Genomic DNA, 24486 nt, shown 5'->3' on the forward strand with positions numbered 1-24486 from the left:
ACAACTGAAAAGATGAGTGAAATAAGTATTAGTGTCAGTGGCGTTGAGAAACAGCTGAAATTGAACAAAGCTCCAGGGCCCAATGGAATCTGTCAGATTCTATACTGAATTTGCGGCTGAGTTAGCCTCTCTTCTAATTATAATCTGTTGTAGATACTTCGAACAAAAAGTGCCCAGTTGTTGGAAAGAGGCATAGATCACACTGGTCTACTAGAAGGGTAGTAGAAATGATCCACAAAACTACTGTACAATATCCTTGCCATGGATTTGTTGTAGAATCTTAAAACATATTCTGAGATATCGCCAAAAAAAAATAGCTCATGTGAAACTCAACTTGCACTTTTTTCACACGACATACTAGATGCTTTGGATCGAGACAGACAGACGCAGTATTTCTTGATTTCTGAAAAGCATTTGGCTCAGTTCCACATCTATGTTCATTGTCAGAAGTTTGATCATATGGGATATCAAGTGAAATTTGTGATTGGATTGAGGATTTTTTGATAGGAGGGATGCAGCATGTTGTCTCAGATGGAGAATCATTGTCAGATGTAGAAGTAACTGCAGGTGTTCCCCAGGGATGTGTGTCGGGACCCTCGATTGATCGATTTTGTCAAGTAAGCCAAATCAGCTTCGGTCTAACCCGCCACTGCCCACACCGAAACAGAGTTTATTGTGCGGTATTGCTCCCTGTATATCTAGTAAAGCCAATCAGTGCCTTTAAATAGCGCAAGGAGTTCCTTTACCAGTTTTTTGTTAGACACAATTTCTTCAGGTCTAGTTGTCCGAAAAATTCTATGTCTCTTGTTCTCCAATGCAGTGCAGTTTCTTCACTCTCATCACAGATCCTATATTTAGGGTCTTCTTTCATTGTATGTAGGTAGTTGGGACCCTTGTTGTTTGTGTTGCATATTAATGGCCTTGCAGTCAATATTAACAGTAAAGTCTTTTTGCAGATGATGCAGTTATCTATAGTGAGGTGCTATCTGAAAGAAATTGCATAAATATTCAGTCTCGGTACGATTTCAAAGTGGCGCAAAGATTGGCAACTTGGTTTAAATGTTCAGAAATGTAAAATTGTGTACTTCACACGATGAAGAAACGTAGTTCTCTACGACTATAATGTCAGCGAGTCATTGTTAGAATCGGTCGACACGTACAAATACCTGTGTGTAACACTTAGTAGGGATATGAAATGGAATGATCCCATAGGCTCAGTTATGGCACAACTTGACCATAAGAAGGGATCGGTTGGTAGGACATGTTCTGAGGCATCAAGGGATCACCAATTTAGTATTGGAGGGCAGCGTGGAGGGTAAAAATCGTAGGGGGAGACCAAGAGATGAATACACTAAGCAGATTCAGAAAGATGTAGGTTGCAGTAGGTACTGGGAGATGAGGAAGCTTGCACAGGATAGAGTAGCATGGAGAGCTGCATCAAACCAGTCTCAGGACTGAAGACCACAACAACAACAACAACAGATCTAACATGGGATATTGAAGGTGTACAGCAAGGGTCACAGGTTTGTTTAATCCGTGGGAGATTGTCACAGAGATACCAAAGGAACTGAACTGTCAGAATCTTGAAGACAAATGTAAACTATCCCAAGAAAGCTACTTAACAAAGTTTCAAGAACTGGCTTTAAATGATGGCTCCAGGAACGTACTACAACATGTCGCTCATATAAGGATTGTGAGGAACATGTACTTTGCAGAGTATGGATGTAGATATAGAAATATAATTCTTCATTCACAACAATGAAACATAGTTTGACATTGTTGTTTGACAGTTGTTGTCAATAACTGCCACTTTGCACCATTTATTCACAGTGTAGTGTGTATGAAAAATAAATACACCACTGACCACTTCAATATGGATGCTTCATTTTTCCATAAAAAAATCAAATGTACTACACTATGTGACCAAAAGTATCCCGACACCCCCAAAAACATAGGTTTTTCATATTAGGAGCAATGTGCTGCCACCTACTGCCAGATAGTCCATATCAGCAACCTCGGTAGTCATTAGATATCGTGAGAGAGCAGAATGGGGCACTTCGTGGAACTCACGGACGTCGAACATGATCAAGTGATCAGGTGTCACTTGTGTCAAATGTTTGTATGGGAGATTTCCACACTCCTAAACATCCATATGTCCACTGTTTCCGATGTGATACTGAAGTGGAAACGTGAAGGGACATGTACAGCACAGAAGTGTACAGGCCGACCTCGTCTGTTGACTGACAGTTGAAGAGGGTCTTAATGAGTAATAGGCAGACATTTATCCAGACCATCTCACAGGAATCCCAAACTACATCAGGATCCACTGCAAATACTGTGACAGGTGGGTGGGAGGTGAAAATACCTGGATTTCATGGTCGAGCAACTGTTCATAAACCACACATCACACCAGTAAATGCCAAACGACGCCTCGCTTGGTTTAAGGAGTGTAAACATTGGACGATTGAACAGTGTGTGGGGCGGCGGGTGGAAAATTTTTGTGAATAAAATGTTTTGTTATTTCCCGGCCGATGCAACATATGTGGGGCGGCGGGTGGAATTAATTGGTTTATAAATGTAGAATGTAAAGTAGAAAAATGCATTCCCCGGCCGATTAACCATATGTGGGGCGGCGGGTGGAATTAATTGTTATAAAAATGTTCCTATTATTTATGCTGTCTTTTGCCGTTCTCAACACTGGCTCTCTAACTACAATATTGGCAACCAGAAAGTGATTAGCAAAACGTGAAGCCTGTAATTAGAATTCCTAGTGCCCACTTCATCTGAGAAATACATTTATAGCTATAGCTTATAGCTCTGAGGAATTAGGAGATTGTCTGGGATTCATAATCAAAAACGATTCTCTAAAATTTTCACTGTATTCTGAAAGTCACAGACCAAAAAGAATCCACACAATCCAACTAACAGAGCAGTTCAGAGTCTAATGCGCTGATACAACTATAACTGTTCAAATTAAATGTTTAAGTGAATGCTCGCCATAATTTGATGATAATGTTCATCAAACGCCACGCTAAATACTGGTAGAATGTCTGTCCCACGGCGGCACGTGAAAATACGACATACGCAAACTGAAGAAGATCATTAAAGTCTTCCCAGAATTAACACTTCACTCGAAAACGATTTCATGGTTACGCGTATCTCGAGTAACTTATTACAGCTGGGCTAGTAATGCACCACTTTAAGTTATCGAATAAATCATTGCTTCCATTGCTGATGGCCGATGAAGCTCTCAATTTAAATGTGCAATCAGCACACAGGTAAGTAATCATAATAAAAGTCTGATGTGGCTCAGTCAAATATTTTGGGCGAGAGAATTAATTTAATTACACTACACGCAGTCGACGAGCTCTGAACTTGCTCTTTGGAGATACGCTATAGCTATAGTTTTATAGTTGTTCTGTTGAAACTTCTCACATCTTTATGATTATAGCGGATCTCCCTTCTACTTAAATTTAAACATCCTAGCGTTATTTATTAGCCTACTTAATCTATCTTGCTTCCTTAATTTCTAAGACAAAAACCAGAAAATCATGAATTTCAACAAAAATTTTAATTTGTGAGATCCAGAATACTGTTTCTACTAAATTATTATGCAAAAGGAATCTAAATACAAATTTTTAAGTTTCTAGCTCTTTTATGTTGTGCCAATGATTTTTACAGAAAAACGTCCAAATTTCGAAAATGGTTAAAGTTATTGAACTGACATTCAGCGCACATCGATTTAGTATTACTCCTGACATGCTAGAAACGTTTCAGGTTATTTACTTGATTTTTAAAGTATTGCGCAACATTTATGACGTCAGAGCTAATTACAGCAGACTGGCTGGCACAAAATGGAAAGACTGATGTGAATTTTATACAGCGTGAGTAGGCTGCTTCCCTACATCACCCTCTACTTAATTTTTTTTTATTGTAAATGGAAAAGAAAAAGAAGAAAAAAAATTAATTACAGGATAGCACATTTATTTCATATCTATAGTGTATTGCAGCTGATCAGTTTGCTCACGTGGCAATCTATTTCCACTCGATCGGACGCTGAAATCACAGGTAGTCTCTCTCGACCTACCACTAAAGTGCATTATGTAATTATGGACGAGTGTAATGCTTAATTCCTTAAACCCATAGGACACCATGAGCTGCTGTGTCTCATCTAACATAAGGGTACCTATGCTCGTATTCATGCCTCCAACTCATAACCTCAATACCTGTAGGTGTGTCACCACACACCCAACACCAAAATAATGGCCAGCTCCAACCTTATAAATACTTCAGGGACGTGTCCTTCACGTCTCAACCACAAACACTGTTCAATTCTATTACACTGCCAGTCCTTGCTACACAAGGTGAGTTCATTCTTACAACTTATCAGCATATTTTTCATAACACTAAGCAATCTCTTTTACTATTAATTAGTTAGCTCTAATGCATACAATAGGTTTCACTGCCACTTCAGATCCTGCTTGTACCCAAATTTGTATATCTTTTTAAATTTAAATATTTCCCTACTAGTGGCAAAAAGTTTTGTGGAGTGAGGAATCACGGTAACAATGTGGCGATCCGATGGCAGGGTGTGGGTATCGTGAATGCCCAGTGAACGTCATCTGCCAGCGTGTGTAGCGCAAATATTATAATTCGGAGGCGGCGGTGTTATGGTGTGGTCATGTTTTTCATGGATGGGGCTTGCACTGCTTGTTGTTTTGTGTGGCACTATCATAGCACAGACTGCATTGCTATTGAAGAGCAATTCGGGTATGGCGATTGCATCTTTCAACACGTCCGAGCACCTGTTCGTAACGCACAGTCTGTGGCGGAGTGGTTACACGACAATAATGTCCCTGTAATGACTGGCCTGCACAGAGTTATGACCTGAATCCTATAGAACATCTTTGAGGTGTTTTGAACGCCGACTTCGTGTCGGGCCTCACCAACTGACATTGATACCTCGCCTCAGTGCAGCATTGCGTGAAGAATGGGCTGCCATTCCCCAACAAACCTTCCAGCACCTGACTGAACGTATGCCTGCGAGAGTGGAAGCTGTCATCAAGGCTGAGGGGGGGCCAACACCATATTGAATTCCGGCAGTACCTATGGAGCCCGCCGTGAACTTGTAAATCATTTTTAGCCAGTTGTCTGTATACTTTTGATCACTTTGTATATGTTCTTTTTGCATGTTGTACGCATATAAAGACCTGTCCATTGAGGCATCTTTTAAAATCAAATACCAGTGATGGAACAGGTTTTTCTTTGGGTTTCTGTGCTAGCTCCGATGTCCAGGTTAGTGCGATGAAAGCTTGGGCAGATGTTCAAATTGTGCTCCAATTGGCACTATGTCTGTCAATTTGCACACTTTATTTTTTTAAATTTTGTTTATTGACATTTGCTAGCATCTCCTGTCACCTTCTCTGTCAGTACTATCACACTTTCTTGTTCTCATCACAGAAATTAATGTCATCAACACCAAGCTCTCACAGCTTCCCTTTAAGGTGTCATTCACAATTGATTTTGTAATCTCTTTTCATGCTTGCACCCAATACTGACACGCACCACTTTGAATTGGAATGTGCCTACCTAGTCAAATAAGCAGCCTCACAGATGCTGCTTTATGACAGGGTGCATTGTCTTGTCAATACATACAGTTATCTCTAGACTCCTACACTGTACACAGTACACGATGCTGTGAAATGCGTTTGTGTACTTCTGAATTTAGGAATTTGTTAAGCACATTAAAGGGACCACCTAACTAAAAAAAGCCCGCTGTACTGTATTCCACTGTTGGTGCCACACAGGGTAGTGGGTAACATTCTCCAGGCATTTGGCAAATCCAAACCCTCCCATCAGATTACCACAGGATACGGTGTGAAGCGTCGTGCCGAATTGCTCATTTCCTGTCATCCTCTGTCCGGTAATGTCGCTGTCTATCCCAAATCCAGGGTCGCCTATTGTCGAATGCAGAAATTTGTGCTTACGGGGACCTGCTCGGCTGTCAGACCCCGTTCCGTGTAACTCGATGTCGGCAGTAATCGTGTCGGCCTTACTGCCGTTAGCACTTGTGAACTCGCAGGCAATTCCTTCCACCAATTTTGTGTTACTTTTTACGATCGCTCTCTGCAGTGCTCGGAGGTCCACGTCCGTCAGTACGAGAGTGTCAAAATGTCCCCGACAGATTTGTCGCTCGTGTGGTGCCGGACGACAAGCCGTCATTCAGAGTCGTCGAACTCTCCTGACTGACACGTTCTCCGGTTACTGCTTCTCTACTGACAACAGAATATTTGCCACCTCCTTTCACACTGGCGTGTCTGCCTCTCGGCGTCAGCTCCGCATTACGTAGTGCTGTCCATATACTTTTGGTCAGATAGTCTATTTGGCATTTTCTATCTCCTCGTGATAGAGTAGACTACAGAGACCGGACATCGATAATCACTGAAGCTCTGTTGTTAACGTTTCAGGATTGCAGTTTGTGTGCCGATGCTCGATGTACCGATGGTAATTTGTGTGACTGGCTTTTACAGGATAGCAACAGTTATTTTTAGTTGGTCTAGGGCAGGAATTACTTGTCAAAATAAATATTTTTTTCACTATTTGTAACCTTTATTACACTTAAAATACACACAATCACCAAAACTGAACTTCCACTGTGGTATACCTTGAACCAGTATTCAAAAGTTACTACAGGTCTTTCAGAGGCCATTGAGACACAATATGAAAGGTACATCTTACTTTGCCTTTTCATTGGCTTCATAAACAATAAATGACTTGGTCATTGAAGTATTTAGTAGCCTTAGGAATAGTTTTGTGTACCACTTCACACAGTTTTTCTTCTTTCCACAATGACAGTTTGTAGCTCCCGACATCTTCTGGCTCACTTGCTTTCTGACATAGATCGTAACATACTGTCAGCATAGATAGCCCTGCACTTACCGGACGAAATAGTGTTGCTCACAATTGGCAAATCCTTTAGTTTGTGTTCGTAGAGGTTCCTCTCGACACCCCTCATGGTCTGTACTGTGTCCCGCGATACGGACGGACGTCTTCCGAGGCCCCGAGAAGGGTGCCGATCCTACCCTCCTTCGACACTCATTTTGTTCGATCCTCTACGATTATTCTAACTCTCAGTACGCACCTACACGAACGGATCGAAACTCTACGACAGGATCGGTTACGGTTTTGCACGTGTGAGGGGACACGAGAAGCACTCTTTGCAGGGGGCCTGCAGTGTATTCACTGCAGAGTCGGTCACTATATCTCGGGCTTTACGGTAGTCAAATCCCCGGCCACTACGAACTTTCCGATCGGTAGCGATTCCACGAGTTGCATAAAATCTGTATCCCCGAGCTGTCCCAAATATCCTTCGGTCGCCAATGTCGAGACGTGTAAATTCTACAGCTCTGGAAGTGCAGTGGCCTTCATTCGGACACCGAATTACACGGGCATTCTGGGAAATGAACTTGCCGACTGTTTAGCCGGAGACGTGACTACGGGAGATAAACTCGATGTCAGAAAACCAATTATAACATCGTTGAAATATTTTGAAGCTCTGGGAATTTGAATGGCAGGCTAGTACAACTCAATTGAGTTGAAAGCGATGAAAGGGGCCTTTGAGGTGTGGCGTACATCCTTCCAGGCATCTCGGAAAGATTCCATTCTCTCGTGCAGACTACACGAGACTCACAAACGAGTTCCCCCGGTGTCGGGAGGATCCTCCTCACAGCAGCTGCTGTAGTCTACTGACAGCAGTACACATTCTTGTCGAGTGCACGCTGCTAGTCAATCTGCAGCATGCTCTCAGCTTGTGTACCTCACTACCTCAGATGCTTGCAGACGACGACACAGCCACTACCAGAGTGTTGCCTTTCCAGAGAGGGAGTGGATTTTAAACTAAACTATAATACTCCGCCACTTTCACTGTTCGGGGTGTGTGTGTGTGTGTGTGTGTGTGTGTGTGTGTGTGTGTGTGTGTGTGTGTGTGTGTGTGTGTGTGTGTGTGTGTGTGTGTTAGGGGGGGGGGGGGGGGGGGGGCTCACCCTGCTCGCAATTGTTACACCACATATTTAAAAGAAACTTGATTTGCAGCCTCTTAGTGACATTACTACGACCACCCTTATGCGACTGGTCCAAAATTTGATTAGGTGTCATCTGTCAGGTGTTGAAACCGGCCTGCCAACTTTCGCTTTTGTCTCTCGACTCCTTCTCTGTGTTAAAATTTTTTTCCATTAGTGTACATCAATATGTGTGATTACATTATGAAAATATCCATCCTATTGCTGGCCTGGCAGTGTCTCATGATAACACGTGTATTTCTCCCATAATCGGGCCAACTTGTGCTCGCCAGATATTGTTAGCGTATTTTTTCTAAAATGAGTTTCAGATTTCTAGATTATTAAAAGCACATTAGAATCGTACTTTCACATAAGAGTAACGCAGCCATCTGTACCTGCACAAGGCATCGAGTGTTAAAGTGTTCCACATTTTGGGAGGTGGAAGTATGTACCGAAACAAGAAAAAATGTTCAGTAAATGTAGGCTCTAAAATGCAGGCCTTAAGAGCAGTCAGCAGTCGTTCATCATTGCTAGTGGGAAACGTCTCTCTCCTTCTGTAAGCTTTTTGCTGTTACCAGTGATCTACCGAATGCAGTAGAGAAGTAAGGGTACATTCTTCTGTTATTGTCAATAGATGCAGCGGTCAGTAAACATCTGTTAGTGGTGCTACTATATACCTTATTCACACTTCTGAATAAGTGCAGCATATTAATAAATTCTAATGAAACCTGTTTGTGTTTTGATAAGTCAGAGGCTGATACATGCTGGAACAAATGGCTCAATAATTGTGCAGACGGTACCCTGCAATGTGGATATTTTTCAGTGTACAGGAAACAGGCTCGACAGTAGCGCCTGTTTGCCAGACCGTAACAGAAGATGCTGTCTGCAATTTTCTGTGTAGAATAGTAAGCTTCTGTTATGCTGGTAAGTGCAAAGATAGAACTGCAGTGGAAAGACATTTCACAAACTTTTCAAAGCACAGACTGGTTTGATTCAAACTATTATACGTGCTGCACCTACCCAGAACTGTGACTAAAGTTTACAGCAACAACACTAACGTACATTAAGTGTGTGCTGTATCTGTGGACAGTAACGCAGGAATGTGTCCTCGTTTGTTTACTGCATTCTGTAGGTCATTAGTAATAAGAAAGAGCTGTTTCATAGTACATGAGGTGAACGAGTGCTCGTAGCTCGTAAGGTATGCCTTTTAGAGTCTCTTTACTAGACAGTTTTGTCTCATTTTGGTTCGCACAAACACCCCGCAAAATAAGGAATTTTTTTTAACGCTCCTCATACACAAACTCACTCTGACACAGATTGCCGGTGCATAATCAGTAAAAAAAGCTGTAAAGTGCAACAACAGCTATACTCGACAGCACGGGATCGAAACTCGAAATGTTTGACGATAAGACTGTGATCGACAGTATGCTTACACTGACGTATGGGACTGAAATTTACTGAGTGGTCAGTGCCATTTGGTCTTAAAATTCTAAACAGGAGTTGTCAACACTGAGAATAATTGCTTTTTAAATTTTTGCTTGTCACATTTTATTTGAATGTTAATCAAAATTAGTGGGCATCTCGTGTACAAAAACACACATCTCTTTTACTCACCTGCCACCACTGACAAATCTCCCCAGGCAGATCGGTTAATGCGAGTTGTCTACATCTACATCTACATCTGCATCTGCATCTACATCTACATTTATACTCCACAAGCCACCCAACGGTGTGTGGCGGAGGGCACTTTACGTGCCACTGTCATTACCTCCCTTTCCTGTTCCAGTAGTGTACAGTTCGCGGGAAGAACGACTGTCCGAAAGCCTCCGTGCGCGCTCGAATCTCTCTAATTCTACATTCGTGATCTCCTCGGGAGGTATAAGTAGGGGGAAGCAATATATTCGATACTTCATCCAGAAACGCACCCTCTCGAAACCTGGACAGCGAGCTACACCGCGATGCAGAGCGCCTCTCTTGCAGAGTCTGCCACTCGAGTTTGCTAAACATCTCCGTAACGCTATCACGGTTACCAAATAACCCTGTGACGAAATGCGCCGCTCATCTATGGATCAGGTGTGGTGCTGATCTCTCTCGGCCACATGCGAGACTCCGTAGGAAAGTATACGTGACTTCGCCAAAAGAAGGGGAGTATAGCACTTCCCGAAACGTCACAAGACCTGAGAAACCTTCATCTATCCGTAGAAAAGAGTTTCACAGCAGTGGCACAGTACTACAGTCGGGACAGTAAGGGACCGTAGGAACACTACCGGTCGTCGCCCGGAACACCCGCTCTATGAGCTGCTTGTAGCTCCGGTGCCCACTCTCACATCTGCTGTTGACAAGCAGTTAAAATCTTTCAAATTGTTCATCACGTACAGTTTGTTTCCTTAAATAATTTGTCATTAAATCTTAATGTGTTTCTTTGCTGTGGGACCTCCAGCATAAATTAGGTCACAGTAGGACGTTACGCAGAGTATTTGTAGACAGTATGCTGCTTGATATTTTATTTTAGTATATAAGCGTATTTCGGCTTTATTGCTTTCATCAGTACGTCTGCAAACAATCACATTTATGTATAATTTACATAATACAGGGTGGCACAGGGGAACAGGAAATTATGAACGTTACAGTTAGCAGCACTGTAGCGCCGTCAGATGTTTGAAACTTTGCACAATTGATGTGAACGCATTGCCATTTAGTAATCGTGGAGAATTGGACTGGTGCGGAACGTGCAGTAGCTGTGAGAGCGCTTTACAAAAATGGTGATAGTGCGACTGCCGCACAGAGAACATTTCGACAGCATTACCAGCTCGGACGACATGGACGTGTCCCATCTGCACATGCGATTACAACGTGGGTGCGTAATTTTGAAGAAACAGGATCTGCCTCGAAAAAGAAACCTCCAGGTGGCATTCCAACGCTACGTACCCCAGAGAACATTGCACCTGCTAGAGCTGCAATCGAGAGAAACCCTCGCCGCTCCATTCGACAGCACGCATCTTCGCTAGGGATTAAGCGACGAAGCTTTCAAAGAATACTGCACTAATTAGTCCATCCCTATAAGTTGCAGATTGTGCAACACTTACATGAACGAGACCCAGCGTCACGTATGGAGTTTAGTAGTCAGATATTGGCTAAAACCAACGAGAACGCGAATTTCCTTGGTAACTTATGGGTATCAGACGAAGCCCATTTCCACTTGAACGGATTCGTGAACAAACAGAATTTTCGTTAGTGAGCACAGGACAATCCTTGTGAGTTTCACCAGAACCACTGCATAGCGCCAAGGTCACAATATGGTGTGCTGTATCGTGTCACGGTGTTATCGGCCCTTATTTTTTTGAACGTGAGGATGGTAGTGCGGTAACAGTAACATCCGCTCAATATGTTGAAATGCTTCAAACATTCTTTACACCGAGACTGTACGAGCTTAATCTTAACGTCGAAAACGTGTTTTCAGCACGACGGAGCCACGTCACACACTGCTTGACAATCGATGGCATCAGTTTGTCAATTGTTTGGAAGACGCATTATTTCACGTAACGGTGACATTGCATGGCGTGCAAGAGCCCCTGATCTTAGTGGTGCGACTTCTTCCTGTGGGGATATCTTAAAGGCAAGGTGTACTGTACACGTCCTGCAACAATCCACGAACTGAAGGAGAGCATTGAAAACGAAATCACTGCCATTCCCCAAGATTTGCTACACAGCGCATTCCAGAGTTTTCATAACAGGCTGTTAGAGTGTGAACGCCAAATGGGAGCACATCTTTCCGATGTCATCTTTAAAAATTAAAGAGACACTTTTGGACATTTTGATTGTAAAGACATACTGAATAATGGCATACTGAATTTATTCATGGAAATGACGTTATTTCGAAATTTCCCGTTTCCCTGCGCCACCCTGTATATAACTTGCAAACTTCTTTTACATTGGATGTTGTTTTCACACCCTGACATTGTATGTGGACGTATGTCAACTTCGAGTGAACTATTACTGCTGTCTGTAGTTGTTGGATGTAATACTTTTTACAGTAAAGTTTTGAAGTTGTGTGATTGGTTGATGTGCCACATATATTATAATATTATTAAACCCTGGAATCTACAAAATTTACTGCAATAACTTAAGAAAATTTTATATAGGACAGATGGGAAGAAATTTTGTCATCAGAATTGGAGAACACGTGAGAGTAATAAACGGCAACCGATCCCCCTTGAACATGACCCGCAACAGCATAAATATCTTCGAATAAACAGCTACCTGCGAAACTTCATTTCTATGACTGTCAAAGTAATACAAGAAGTATTACAATATATGTGCAACATTAAATTATCGAACAACTTTAAAATGTTAATGAAAAAATCTAGTACATGCAACAACTACAGACACCAGTAATAGTTTACTCAAGGTTGACTTATGTCCTGTACAAAAAAACTTTTATAAATTATCTAGGTTATACATAAATGCGATTGTAATTCTTCAAGCTTTCCCAGTGAGGCGTTGTCATGTTGATAAATCGGGCTTCTGCCAGTTATTCGCGGCTTTCCTGCACGATATTTCAACTGCGTGACTCGCAGTCTTCTTCAGGTGCTGTTTAATACTGATTCCGGTGTGGAACAAGTCTGGTATTTGTGCCTGTGCTGTACTGGGCATTCCCTCTGCAGTCTGCCCCGCGTCTGGTGCTCTGTGCACGGAGTGCACTGACCAATAGCAAGGGCTGCAGCGTTCCCTTCTAGCCGCGGCTGTTCCGAACACTGTACGCGTACTTTGTGGTTATCATCCGTATAAAATAATACCAGCAGAAACCAGATTTATCAACATAAATGCTATTCTTTGCAGATGTACTGATGAAGGCAATAAAGCCAAAATAAGCTTATGTATTGTTTAAACGTAACAGGAGAAAATTAATATGTAAACAAGAAACTATTTGGAGATTAACACGAGATGTTACTGCCAGGGCTGGATCGAGTGCGTGGGCTGCGCAGACCGCTCCGCCTTCGACCTGACGCAGCACTCGAAGGCGACGGGGGTGCGATTAGTTGCCGAGAAGAAGCTGCCGCAGCCCGTCACGGTGGATGTCTCAGGTAGGTGCTCGGAATCTGTCACCGTCCTCGTGGCTGCCTAGTTCTGTGTCCACTGGTGTCAGTGACACATATTTACAAGGGTGGCTCCTAGCTTACTGTAAACCTTTCTAGTTGGCCCGAATGTCACTCATTTCAAGTACCATACTTACCTGATTATATAACACGAGGCTTTTTCCCAAATTTGTCATTAAAAAAAAATACGGGGTCGTCTTGTATTTGCAGTTTAAACTATTGCTGCTGAGATTGATATTCTTAAATTATTTAATAGAGTACATTGTCTTACATGTACAGATGAAGCTTTGGTTATTGAGGCCGTGCAGATTTATTTTGAAAATAAATTTGATAATTTTTCTTAAAGTTGGAAGTGCATAGAATTTAATGCTGTCATTTTACAGACTGTTGTTGTATTTGAACAAATTTGCAGTAAAAGTTCTAATACATGTATGGTTACCGTACATGTATTAGAGGTAACATTCAGAAAACATTACTTGATTCTCAACCCAGATCAGTGTTTTATTTGATTGTGAGAGACGGTAATGATTTACTAAGTGGGTTGCAAATGAGAAATTCAATCACTGTTTATGTTCTAGAATATGCAGTAAAAACCTTTTAATGAGGTTAGAATGTGATGGTGTCATTTGGGAATGTCTACCACATTTAAACTGGAGTTTGCCTGAATCTGTACATAGTTGGAATTGAATTGTCTTCAGAATTTGATAATATGATAGTATTTGTTGCTGCAGGAGATGGTAGAAGTCTACATAGTCACCAGTGGCATGCCTATGTTTTGTGCTGCAACATTGTTGATGCTCACTGTAACATATAACAGGAGTGAAAGGGGCTGTGCTAGCTGCTACTTCTCAACAGCCAGTGAGAGAGTGGTGGGCAGACAATAGGTTTGGAAGCAAGTGACATTTTAACATTCTCAGGTCAGTACATAAGAGAAATAAGATTTATTTGGATAAAAAACAGCTTTGCAGTCAGCTCCCACAATAACTGCAAAATCAGAAATTGCAACATATTCAGAAGAAATGTGACAATGAAGATACAAATTTCACAGCTATGCCATCAAGATGATGATGATGATGATGATGATGATGATGATGATGATGAGGATTAAAAATAGCAACACCACAGACGACAATGTTAGTAAGTGGAAAATATAGAAAAGAAAATGGACTGAAAATTAATGTAAACTATTTCTTTTCATTTATTTTAGTTTTTCTGGTTTTACGAAAATTTAGACAAGACTTTCTAGGCAGATATTTTATGTCAGTGAAACAGTTTGTAATTTTGATTAGTCAGAAAATGTTACAAATAAATTTTTCTCAAGAAGCCTCTTGAAAAAAAAAAAAAAAAAAAGGATGTAGTTTTATATTCAGGCTCAGGTTATACATGTGGTATAACAGCCTCATCTCGGTGATCAATAAGAGTGCATGTTATCGTGTTCCCCTGACTGTGATGCTTTCTTTCACAATACATTACCGTGATAAACCTACAGGATGTGAGACTGTTTGTGGGAATGCAAACATCGTATTTTTTATATATTATTCTTTCATTGCAGGTTCTAGTAGGAGATGAATTTCTTAGTAAGATCCAGAGACAGTGACATATGATAGCTGGTCTTAAGTTGTTACTTACACAGTTTGTATAGCATTAAACAGTGATACACTTTACACTTGGCACATGAGGTGTTTTCGGACTTCGGAAATTTATCAAATTAATTTTTCATGTTCCATAGTATAGTATGGCCTATATAACTTCTTTCGTTTTAAAAAAAAATTGCAGTACTCGAATCTTTGTCGGATACTTCCAGAAAATACGGGCAACTAGTTCAGACGTATACTCTTTTGTTTTCTGACTTTGTAAAAATAACGTTACTTCACTATTTTCACTTTTACACTACTCAAACCAAACTATGCAATAAGATATTGAATTATTCATATGTTGTAACTTGTTCCCTTTTTAAGAAGTGGGGAATTAAAGACGTTACAGATGTTTTACTGTCTCATATCCCAGTTAAATCAAATACAACCAACATTCCAAGGCGTGATAAGATTTGGAGCTCACTGTTACGAGATATTTAGTAGAAGTAATTTCCACTTCTTCGTTTTGCGACCACAGTGTTCAAAATATTGATCGTGGTGAATGAGGACAAATTGGTGGGTTCTTATTGTGGTCACTATCAATTAAGTGTGCCGCTCTGACAAGTGCAGTGATGGTTCACATCCAAAAAGTATATGAAGCTGTGTTTGTTCAATACTAGCCTGTTCACCTTGAAACAGAACCAAAATAATTATTTGGTAGTTATTTACTAATTATAATTGGTAAAAAAAACCTTAAATACATTTTATTGAATATGTTTTTATAAAATATGTTTTATACCCTACATAACTTGGCCACCAAAGACAGCTGCATGATAAGAAAATCTGTTGTAATACAGCATTCATATCAAGATGTAAATACTACTATCAAAAGTTCAGATGACGTTGAACATACTGGATTCTGTTGGTGTGATTTGTTGGGAAATGTAATAAAATACATTAATTAATCACTGGCATGATCCACTCCAAGTACCTGCTAAATTAGTTCCTTGTTTCTTCACCCGCACATTCAGTTGAATAGAACAGTTTTGTGAAGTGAGACTATTACTTATTACTATTTTGATAACTTTTTGCAAACCTTGTTTTTTGCATTTTTCAAGCAGCTTACTTAACTTTCAGTTTTGGCTTGCATTATTTGCTGTAAATAAAAATGCATAGCTTTGAATTGATTGACCCTAATGCAATACATTCATGATTCACTTATTTTGACAGGCAGAAAAATTAAAATATTTTCTTTACGGAAAGGTTACAAAGAAAGTTGTTGATTCTCCTATCTGCAATAGGTCCTTCAAAATACAATGCTCGAATTTCAATTCTTCATCTTGTGGTATTCCTTCCTTTTCTTGCAATATTCCTTCATTGCTTCTATTTCCTTTCTTCAGACTACTTTGTGCCTGTTTTCTTTTCCTCTATTCATTGGAAACATTCCTTTTTTAAAACTGACCTCATAAATATTTCTCTTTCCATTACTCATTCTTTTTGTCTGTTGTTCCTTTCCGAGCCTTCGCTGATGTTTTTGACCGGGAGGTTGTGAATTTTTTCCTCCTCAAAGACATTTGAAGATCCTTTTACTTCACTGTCATCCAGTCCGTAAATAGCCAAATGAAGAATAAATTCTTTTTTTCTTATTGTTTCTAATCTCTCTTGATAAATTTCATTATTACTTCCTAATTACCAAAATTCTGTTGTTGTTAAAGGCACAAGTATTATCCTTATAATTTGTCCTTCTCTTACATGTAATGTTTCAAGCTCACAATTCAGTACTAAGCACTCATAGACATCTACACTATCCATCCAAAAATTTCCAACACTGACTTTGTTTCTGGCATATAAGTAATATAAATGTGATAACTATGTTAGCAGCTTGAAATTACAACTGTAAGCAACAGATGTGCATTTTACCAGTCAGTTGTGAGGAGGCAGTACTAAGTAATGAACTGGGGGCCGTATTGTGCTAGTGTTGTCGCATCACAAACTGCAACAGACCAATAGCTCTAAATCGAGTGTTTGAGCCATTCTCCAGAATGTTTTGAAGAGGAGAAAAGTGTGTGCAAAGTTTCTCCAGCGCATTTTGACTCCCAAACAAAAATGATGCCTGCAATTCAATACCCCCCAGGGGCTCAGCATTCATTTGCTGAGTACGGGCTTGGCGACCCCGGGGTCCTGAGCTGGGGACTGGTCGGCGCCGCCAGTTTCCTGTCACCGTAACCCCCGGACATGCTTCAGCCACCACTGTATGGTGCGGCGGTGGAATGTTGTGTGCTGCGGGGAATGGTAATCTTGGCTTGACCGCCTGGATTGCGAGGAAGGACAACCTCTATAAAAACCCCTCAATCTTCCGGTGTGCTCCGCGCCTATGGGATGCATGGCTGTTGGGGTGGAACAGTCGCGAGCGGGCAACCTCTGGGGCACCTGCCGCACCCCAGTTGTATAAGGCTTACTCGGGCACGCGGGGCTCTGTCTGAGCGGACCTTTAGTTCCCTAGCTGCCCGTGGGACCGCAATGGACCCTTAGACCTCTACATTTCCCCCTACCAGTGGCTTGGGTGGGCCACTGGTAGGAAAACACACCCCATCGAAGAAGCGACTTCGTGCTGCGAGTCCTCCAGCGCCTGGTGTTGATCGAGATTTATCAGACTGTCGTAACAGAGCACATGCTGATAATCAGAATGTGTTTTTGATTATTAAATGGAAGGAGGGTAGCTTTGAGAGGGTTTCTCCCTTTTACATCCACAAGGGTCTTGAGGGGATTGCAGGAACACTTAAATTTGTGAAGCGACTTCGCAATGGGACTCTGTTAGTTGAGACTTCTAGTTCCCGTCAAGTCGCTTCTCTTAGGAAAGCAACCTGTCTCGGAGAGTACGCTATCGAGGCCGACCTCCACTCCACTCTGAACTATAGTAAGGGTGTTGTGACATGTAGGGACTTGGTGGATATCCCCACAGATGAGTTAAAATCTGAATGGGCTGATGACGGTATTATTGACGTGCAGAATATTATGAAACGAGTCGATGGGAACCTAGTCAAATCCGACTCGTTTATTCTCACATTCAGTTGCCCGAGACTCCCAGAGCATGTTAAAGCGGGGTTCTTACGTTTGCCAGTAAGGCCATATTTCCCCAACCCAATGCGCTGTTTTAAATGTCAGCGCTTTGGGCATACTACGTTGGGGTACAATGGGATAGCCACTTGTGGTAAATGTGGTCAGCCTGCCCATGAAGGAGCCGATTGTTCATCGCCTGTGAAGTGCGTGAATTGCTCTGGGAGTCACCCTGTCTGGAGCCGGGTCTGCCTCATCTATCTCGAAGAACGGAAGATACAGGAGATTAAAACATCTAAGCGCATCCCCTATGGTGAGGCCAAGAAGCTCTTTAAGGCCATGCAACCTCCTGTGTTTACAACATCTTTCGCTTCCGCTCTGAAGAAACCGGTACAAATGGCCACTGTTGCTACGCAAACGGGTGTTGCTAGTGTTAGCACTAATACCTGCGTTTGCCAGTGCACTTGTGCTGCTGCGGTTGTTTTGCAACCTGCGGCTCTCCCTGCAACGTCGGACAAGGCTGTGGTTGCTGACATTGGGGTACTTCCTGCCTCTCCCCCTATGGCGCCTTCTGCCCCGGCGAGTAAAGCTCCTCCTGTAGACAAGGCTCTGCATTCTAAGCCCTCCAAGACAAAGACGCCGAAGGTGAAGGTTTTGCCACCTGAGGAGACTATTCTGGGTCGGTCCGATGAAGAGGCCATCGTACTGTCTGACATCTCCCGTGGGTCGTCATCGGAGCTGATGGACATTGATGTCGACCGGGGGCGATCTTCTCGCCCCAGGAATAAATCTCCGGCAGATACGGGCTTTCCTCCGAAGCACAGAGGAAGGGTGAAAGTTCAGCCACCCTAATCACTGGCTCCCATATTACAGTGGAACCTGAATGGGTTCAGGACGCATGTGGCCGAATTACAACTCCTTGTACGAGAGTGCCCTTTGTGCTTATGTCTCCAAGAGACACATTTTCGGGCAACTGATGCTCCTTCTTTCCGGGGCTATACCGTATATCGGAAAGATGATCTGACGGGGCAAAGGGCAAAGGGTGGTGTTGCGGTTTTTGTCCGTGACGTGCGCCCCTCATCTGAGCTCCCTCTCGTTACCGACTTGCAAGCAGTTGCAGTTGACCTTCTTGTGGGTCGGAGGCTCACAGTCTGTTCAGTCTACTTACCACCTCAGGATGTGATAGACTCTGAGGCTCTCACAGACCTTATTAGCCAACTCCCCCGCCCATTTCTTCTGCTGGGGGACTTCAATGCTCATAATGTCTTATGGGGCTCTCCGACTACTTGCCCCAGGGGTCGCATTCTGGAAAGCCTCATGATGTCTGAAGAACTGTGCATCCTCAACTCTGGTGCTCCCACTCATTTCTGTACTGCTTCCGGGTCGTCATCGGCTATTGAGCTTTTGTTTTGCTCTCCAGCACTCGCGGATTCTGCTCTGTGGGAGGTTGTTGCTGACCTCCATTCTAGTGACCACTTCCCCCTTTGGATTCGCCTCCTGGATGAGGCTGTGGCATTATCAGTGCCACCTCGGTGGCACCTCTGCAGAGCTGACTGGACGCTTTTCAGCCAACTGCCTGTTTTGGAACACCGTGCCAGTGTCCACGAATGGGTAGACCATGTTACAGCCGTGATCTCCCATGCTGCTGAATTGTCCATTCCATGGTCATCCGGTAATCCCAAGAGGCGTCCTGTTCCCTGGTGGACCACTGAGTGCCGCTCAGCCATCCGAGCCCGCCGTGCAGCTCTGCGCTGCTTCAAGTGCCGTCCCTCAGCTGACAATCTTGCGGCCTTTCGGGTGGCAAGGGCCAAAGCGCGGCGAGTGATTAAAGAGAGTAAACGACGGTCATGGCAATTGTTCTTGAACTCCATCTCCCGCTCCACTAATTCTACGAAAGTATGGGAAGCCATCAGGAGGATTTCCGGGAAACGCAGCCCTCCATTGCTGTCACGGCATTTCTGCATCGGGGATGTCTCCTCACGGCGCCAAGAGACATTGCCCAGACACTGGCCATGCATTTTGCGGAATCTACCGCCACTATTAACTGTGGTCCAGATTTCTGCCGCTACCGAACTGCCATCGAGAGGGGTCACTTGGACTTCCGGTCTCCAAATTCTGAACCCTACAACTGCCCCTTCACAATGTGGGAACTGGATTCGGCGCTGTCTGTGGCTCATGATACTGCGCCTGGTCATGATCAAATCCGGTACAGCATGCTGCAGCACTTGTTGCTGCCATCCAAGGAAGTTCTCCTGAGTTGTTTTAATATGATATGGTTATCCGGCACATACCCTGACTCGTGGAGGGAGGCGGTTTTGATTCCTCTCCTCAAACCGGGGAAGGACCGAACGCATCCCAGCAGTTTTCGAAGTATTGCTTTGACGAGCTGTGTCGGGAAGACGTTGGAACGCATGGTCAACCGTCGCCTGGTTTGGCTGCTCGAGACCAGGCAGCTCCTTAGCCCCTCTCAGTGTGGCTTTCGGAGATGTCGTTCCACTATCGACAACTTGACCCTGCTTGAGGCGGCCATCCAGCAGGCCTTCCTACGTAACCAGCATTGTCTCGGTGTCTTCTTTGACATTCATAAGGCGTATGACACTACTTGGCGCTGCCATATCCTCAATCAACTCCACGAGTGGGGCTTTCGTGGCCGTCTCCCCATCTTCATTCGGTCCTTTCTTTCCCACCGCCTCTTTCGTTATAGGGTTGGTAATGTGCTATCTGATTTGTATGTGCAGGAGAATGGTGTTCCTCAGGGAAGTGTTTTAAGTGTCACCCTCTTTGCCCTCGCCATTAACAGTATCACGTCCACTATCCGGAGTCCTGTCCAATGCTCCTTGTTTGTGGACGATTTTGCTGTTTTCTGTTCTTCCTCCAATCTTGTCACTGCTAGTCGGCAGTTGCAGCTTACGATACAGCGATTAGAGGCACGGACTGCGAAGACGGGTTTTACCTTTTCTGCAGACAAATGTGTGTGTTCATTTTAATTGTTCTCGACGTCTTTTTACCTCCCCTGAATTGCTTCTGAGGGACACCATTCTTCCTTTTAGTGACACTGTGCGGTTCCTGGGCCTCACTTTTGATTCCAAGTTGTCGTGGTTGCCTCACCTTAAAGACCTCGAGGTGCGGGCCCTGAAGGCACTGACTATTTTGAAGTGTCTGAGCCATCGGTCCTGGGGAGCAGATCGGGCGCGTCTGCTGCAGTTCTATAGGGCTTTCGTCCGATCGCGTCTTGACTATGGTTGCACCGTGTATGGGTCAGCGAGGCCTTCGTATCTGAAGATTCTTGATGCAGTACACCATGAGGGTATCAGGCTGGCCACTGGTGCCTTCCGTACCAGTCCCGTCCCCAGCCTGTGTGCTGAGGCAGGGGAACCGCCGCTCGCCATCCGGCGGAAACTCCTCGTGGTGCGACGGGTGTGTCAATTCCTTGCCTGTCCTACCTCCCCTGCGTACCCTACCATTGCCCGACCACCTCTGGAACGTCTCTTTTCCAGTCGTCCCAGGGCAACGAGACCGTTTGGGATTCGTGCCAAGCATTTGCTTGAGTCCCTTGGTGTGGAGCGTGTGGCCCCCCAACGACAAGGTTTTACTCGCCTGCCTCCCTGGTTGCTCCAGAGGCCCAGCGTTCTTTTAGACTTGTCGAAGTACCGGAGGAGTTGCACTCCTGCGTTTGTTTTTATCTCCTTATTTTCTGATATTTTAAACCAGAATCCCGACCGTGTACCAGTATTTACGGATGGCTCTAAACAGGGGGACTCTATTGGTTGTGCTGTTGTTTTCCCTGATCGAGTCGTCAAGTTACGGCTTCCTGCGGCGTTTACCATCTTTGATGCCGAATTGTTTGCGATCTTGCGGGCATTGGAGCAGATGAGGTGTGTTCCCAGTCTTAAGTTCCTCATCTGTTCTGACTCCCTGAGTGCCCTTCAGACCATGCACAACTTGTACCCAGCGGATACGGTCGTCCAGAACATCCGTGATGCCCTCCTCACCTGCAACGGCAGGGGAAGGAGGTGTCCTTCTGCTGGGTGCCGGGGCACGTGGGTATTAGGGGAAACGAACTGGCGGATGTGGCTGCCAAAGATGCATGTTCCCTCCCTCACGTTGTTGAATGTGCCGTCCCCCTCCATGCTGTTACCTCCCTCCTGCGTTTTCGTGTTATGCGTCAGTGGGAAGAGGAGTGGCTGGCAGTCGGTGACAATAAGCTGCGTCTGGTCAAGGCTACCACGCGGCCATGGCGTACGTCCTACCAGTCGTGCAGGCGGGATGAGGTTCTCCTCACTCGCCTCCGCATCGGGCACAGTCCCTTAACGCACGGTTTTTTACTCCGGCGGGAGGACCCCCCAATCTGCAGTTCTTGTGGCGTCCAGATTACTGTCCGCCACATTTTACTGGACTGTCTTTTATTCTCTGACCAGAGGGCGGTGGTTTCCTTGCCACAGGATTTGCCCTCTATTTTACAAGATTATGCAACGACTGTAGTTAAGGTCTTACGGTTTTGTTTCCTGTCCAATTTGTTGCCTCGGATTTTAGGGAGAGGGTTATAATGTGCTGCTGGGTGACTGGCTCACCCAGGTTTTAGCGGGGTGGCGCAGTGGTTAGCACACTGGACTCGCATTCGGGAGGACGACGGTTCAATCCCGCGTCCGGCCATCCTGATTTAGGTTTTCCGTGATTTCCCTAAATCGCTCCAGGCAAATGCCGGGATGGTTCCTCTGAAAGGGCACGGCCGAATTCCTTCCCCGTCCTTCCCTAAACCGACGAGACCGATGACCTCGATGTTTGGTCTCTTCCTCCAAACAACCAACCAACCAGGTTTTAGGTAAGAGGTCAGCCAGTCACGATTACCTCCCTGTTTCCCTTCGGTTTCTGTTATCTTTTCCTTGTGTTTCCTTTCCATTTTAGTGTGTTCCTTCTCCTCTTGTTTTGCCTCTGTATGTGAGGATTTGGAACTGCGTCAGGTCTGTGTCTTTTAGCCGTTCTCCTTGTTCGCTGTTTGTCTTAGTCCCTTCACTGCCTGTGTTCCTGTTTTTATGCGTTTGGGCGCTGATGACCACGCTGTTTAGCGCCCGTCAACTTCAAACACACACACACACACACACACACACACACACACACACACACACACACACTGCAATTCAATAGAAATGCAAAATGCAGACAATTCTATTCTAGAAAAAAATCTTCGGGTGACGAGACTTAGTGTTATCAAAGGAACCTACCACAAAATGACAAAGTGCAATCATTCACATGTAGGGCTAATGCATTGATGACATAACTGACATTTGAGCCAGTGTGGTACAGAAGTTAAACAACTTTCCAAAGAAGTTTACGAATATTCCTCGTGTTGATAAGAGCTCTCGGTTTGCTGTTCTCGTGTGAGAAGACTACGTAGAATAGCTCGAGATGGATCTGATAAGGAGTCGAGTCACCACATTGCATTAGCTTAGAATGCTTGAGGTACTGCATATTTAAATTTTAGCAATGAGATTGTGTCTGTAGAGGTGTCACAGATTAGGTTTGTGTATTTGGATTTAGCTCCAGATACTGGTCAGTTATTATTAAACTGACTGTGTTCCGGCTGCAGCAGTCTGGTCTGTATACATTGCAGGATGCTGAAATGTCAGGTGTGTTTTAGTCGGTTTGCTTCTGGAGTATGCTTTCTGCCAACAGGTGAAAATATAGCACTGTAAGCAGTCAGAATAGAAATGTTTCTTGTTTTGATGGTAGTTGCTCAGCATTGTGTGTCAATTGCTTTTGTAAATTGAGTGCCGGTATAAAGGTTTAAGAAGGCTGAAGTTTTCCATACGAAATGCAGTGGCTGTCGAGTAAAAACACCGTGCACTGCACTGCGTCGAAGGAATGTTGGCGACAGAAAGAGCTGCAAAGAAGACCTGCGTCCATAAATGGGCCGAAGGATAGTATCGAGAAATTTGGAGAAACGGGTGAATCGAATAGTTCGGCAGGGAGAGTGAGGTAGCCCGTTCTCACGGCAGTTGTCGACGGAGCTCCTGCTGTCGTAGCCGACCGTACGGCACGTGCCTCAAATTCTGCAGCCGGCACCTGAGCTGCATCAGGGGAATTCTCTCTCCCCTGTCAACAGTTCAAAAGTATTGCGGTGTATTTGACGCAGGTATCCCGTCAAGATTCAAAATGTCCACCGAGCCTAAAGATGGCTGCAGTGCCGTGACTTTGCCCTCGTGTTTTTTGACACACACGGAAATGGATGACGTGTGGCTGGGGAATGCTCTTTTGCACGGTGCCTGAATGCGCAGAACTGTCACGTGTGGGACTCTGCTCTGCCACGTGTTGTGCAGGAACATCCACTCATCTTATGTGACTGTGCAGTGTGGCTTCACAAGCTCGTTCATTCTCGGTCGGGTTTTCTTCGATGAGATGACACCTCGAGAGCACGTCAGGTGTACAGTGACATCTGCACGTTACGAGGATCTCCTCGTGTAACACACGATTCCAGCTGTATGAGAACGCAACTGTGTCACACCACTATTTTTGTGGGAGATGGGACGGCCCCACGTCAGTTGCCAGCAGAAAGGTTTGCTTCGAGAAACATTCGCTAATGACTGCATCTTCTCTAGGCAATTTCAATATGTGTAGCCTTCCAGAACCTCTGACTACGAGTTGTGGAATATGTGAAAGTTGTCAATCAGGGGTGTATCCGCACTCTTCCGGATCTAAAAGATA

General features: G+C 44.0%; 1 protein-coding gene across 1 annotated transcript in view; it reads left to right on the top strand.

The window, feature by feature from the left end:
- LOC126108915 (glycine--tRNA ligase) overlaps positions 1–24486 on the top strand; it is a 171028-nt gene that overhangs the window by 101513 nt on the left and 45029 nt on the right. The window contains exon 9 of the mRNA XM_049914277.1: positions 13015–13141. Within this exon, the coding sequence (XP_049770234.1) occupies positions 13015–13141 (127 nt within the window). The remainder of the gene's footprint in view (positions 1–13014; positions 13142–24486) is intronic.

Source organism: Schistocerca cancellata, chromosome 11, assembly GCF_023864275.1.
Source record: "Schistocerca cancellata isolate TAMUIC-IGC-003103 chromosome 11, iqSchCanc2.1, whole genome shotgun sequence".
In the NCBI taxonomy this organism is placed as follows: Eukaryota; Metazoa; Arthropoda; class Insecta; order Orthoptera; family Acrididae; genus Schistocerca; species Schistocerca cancellata.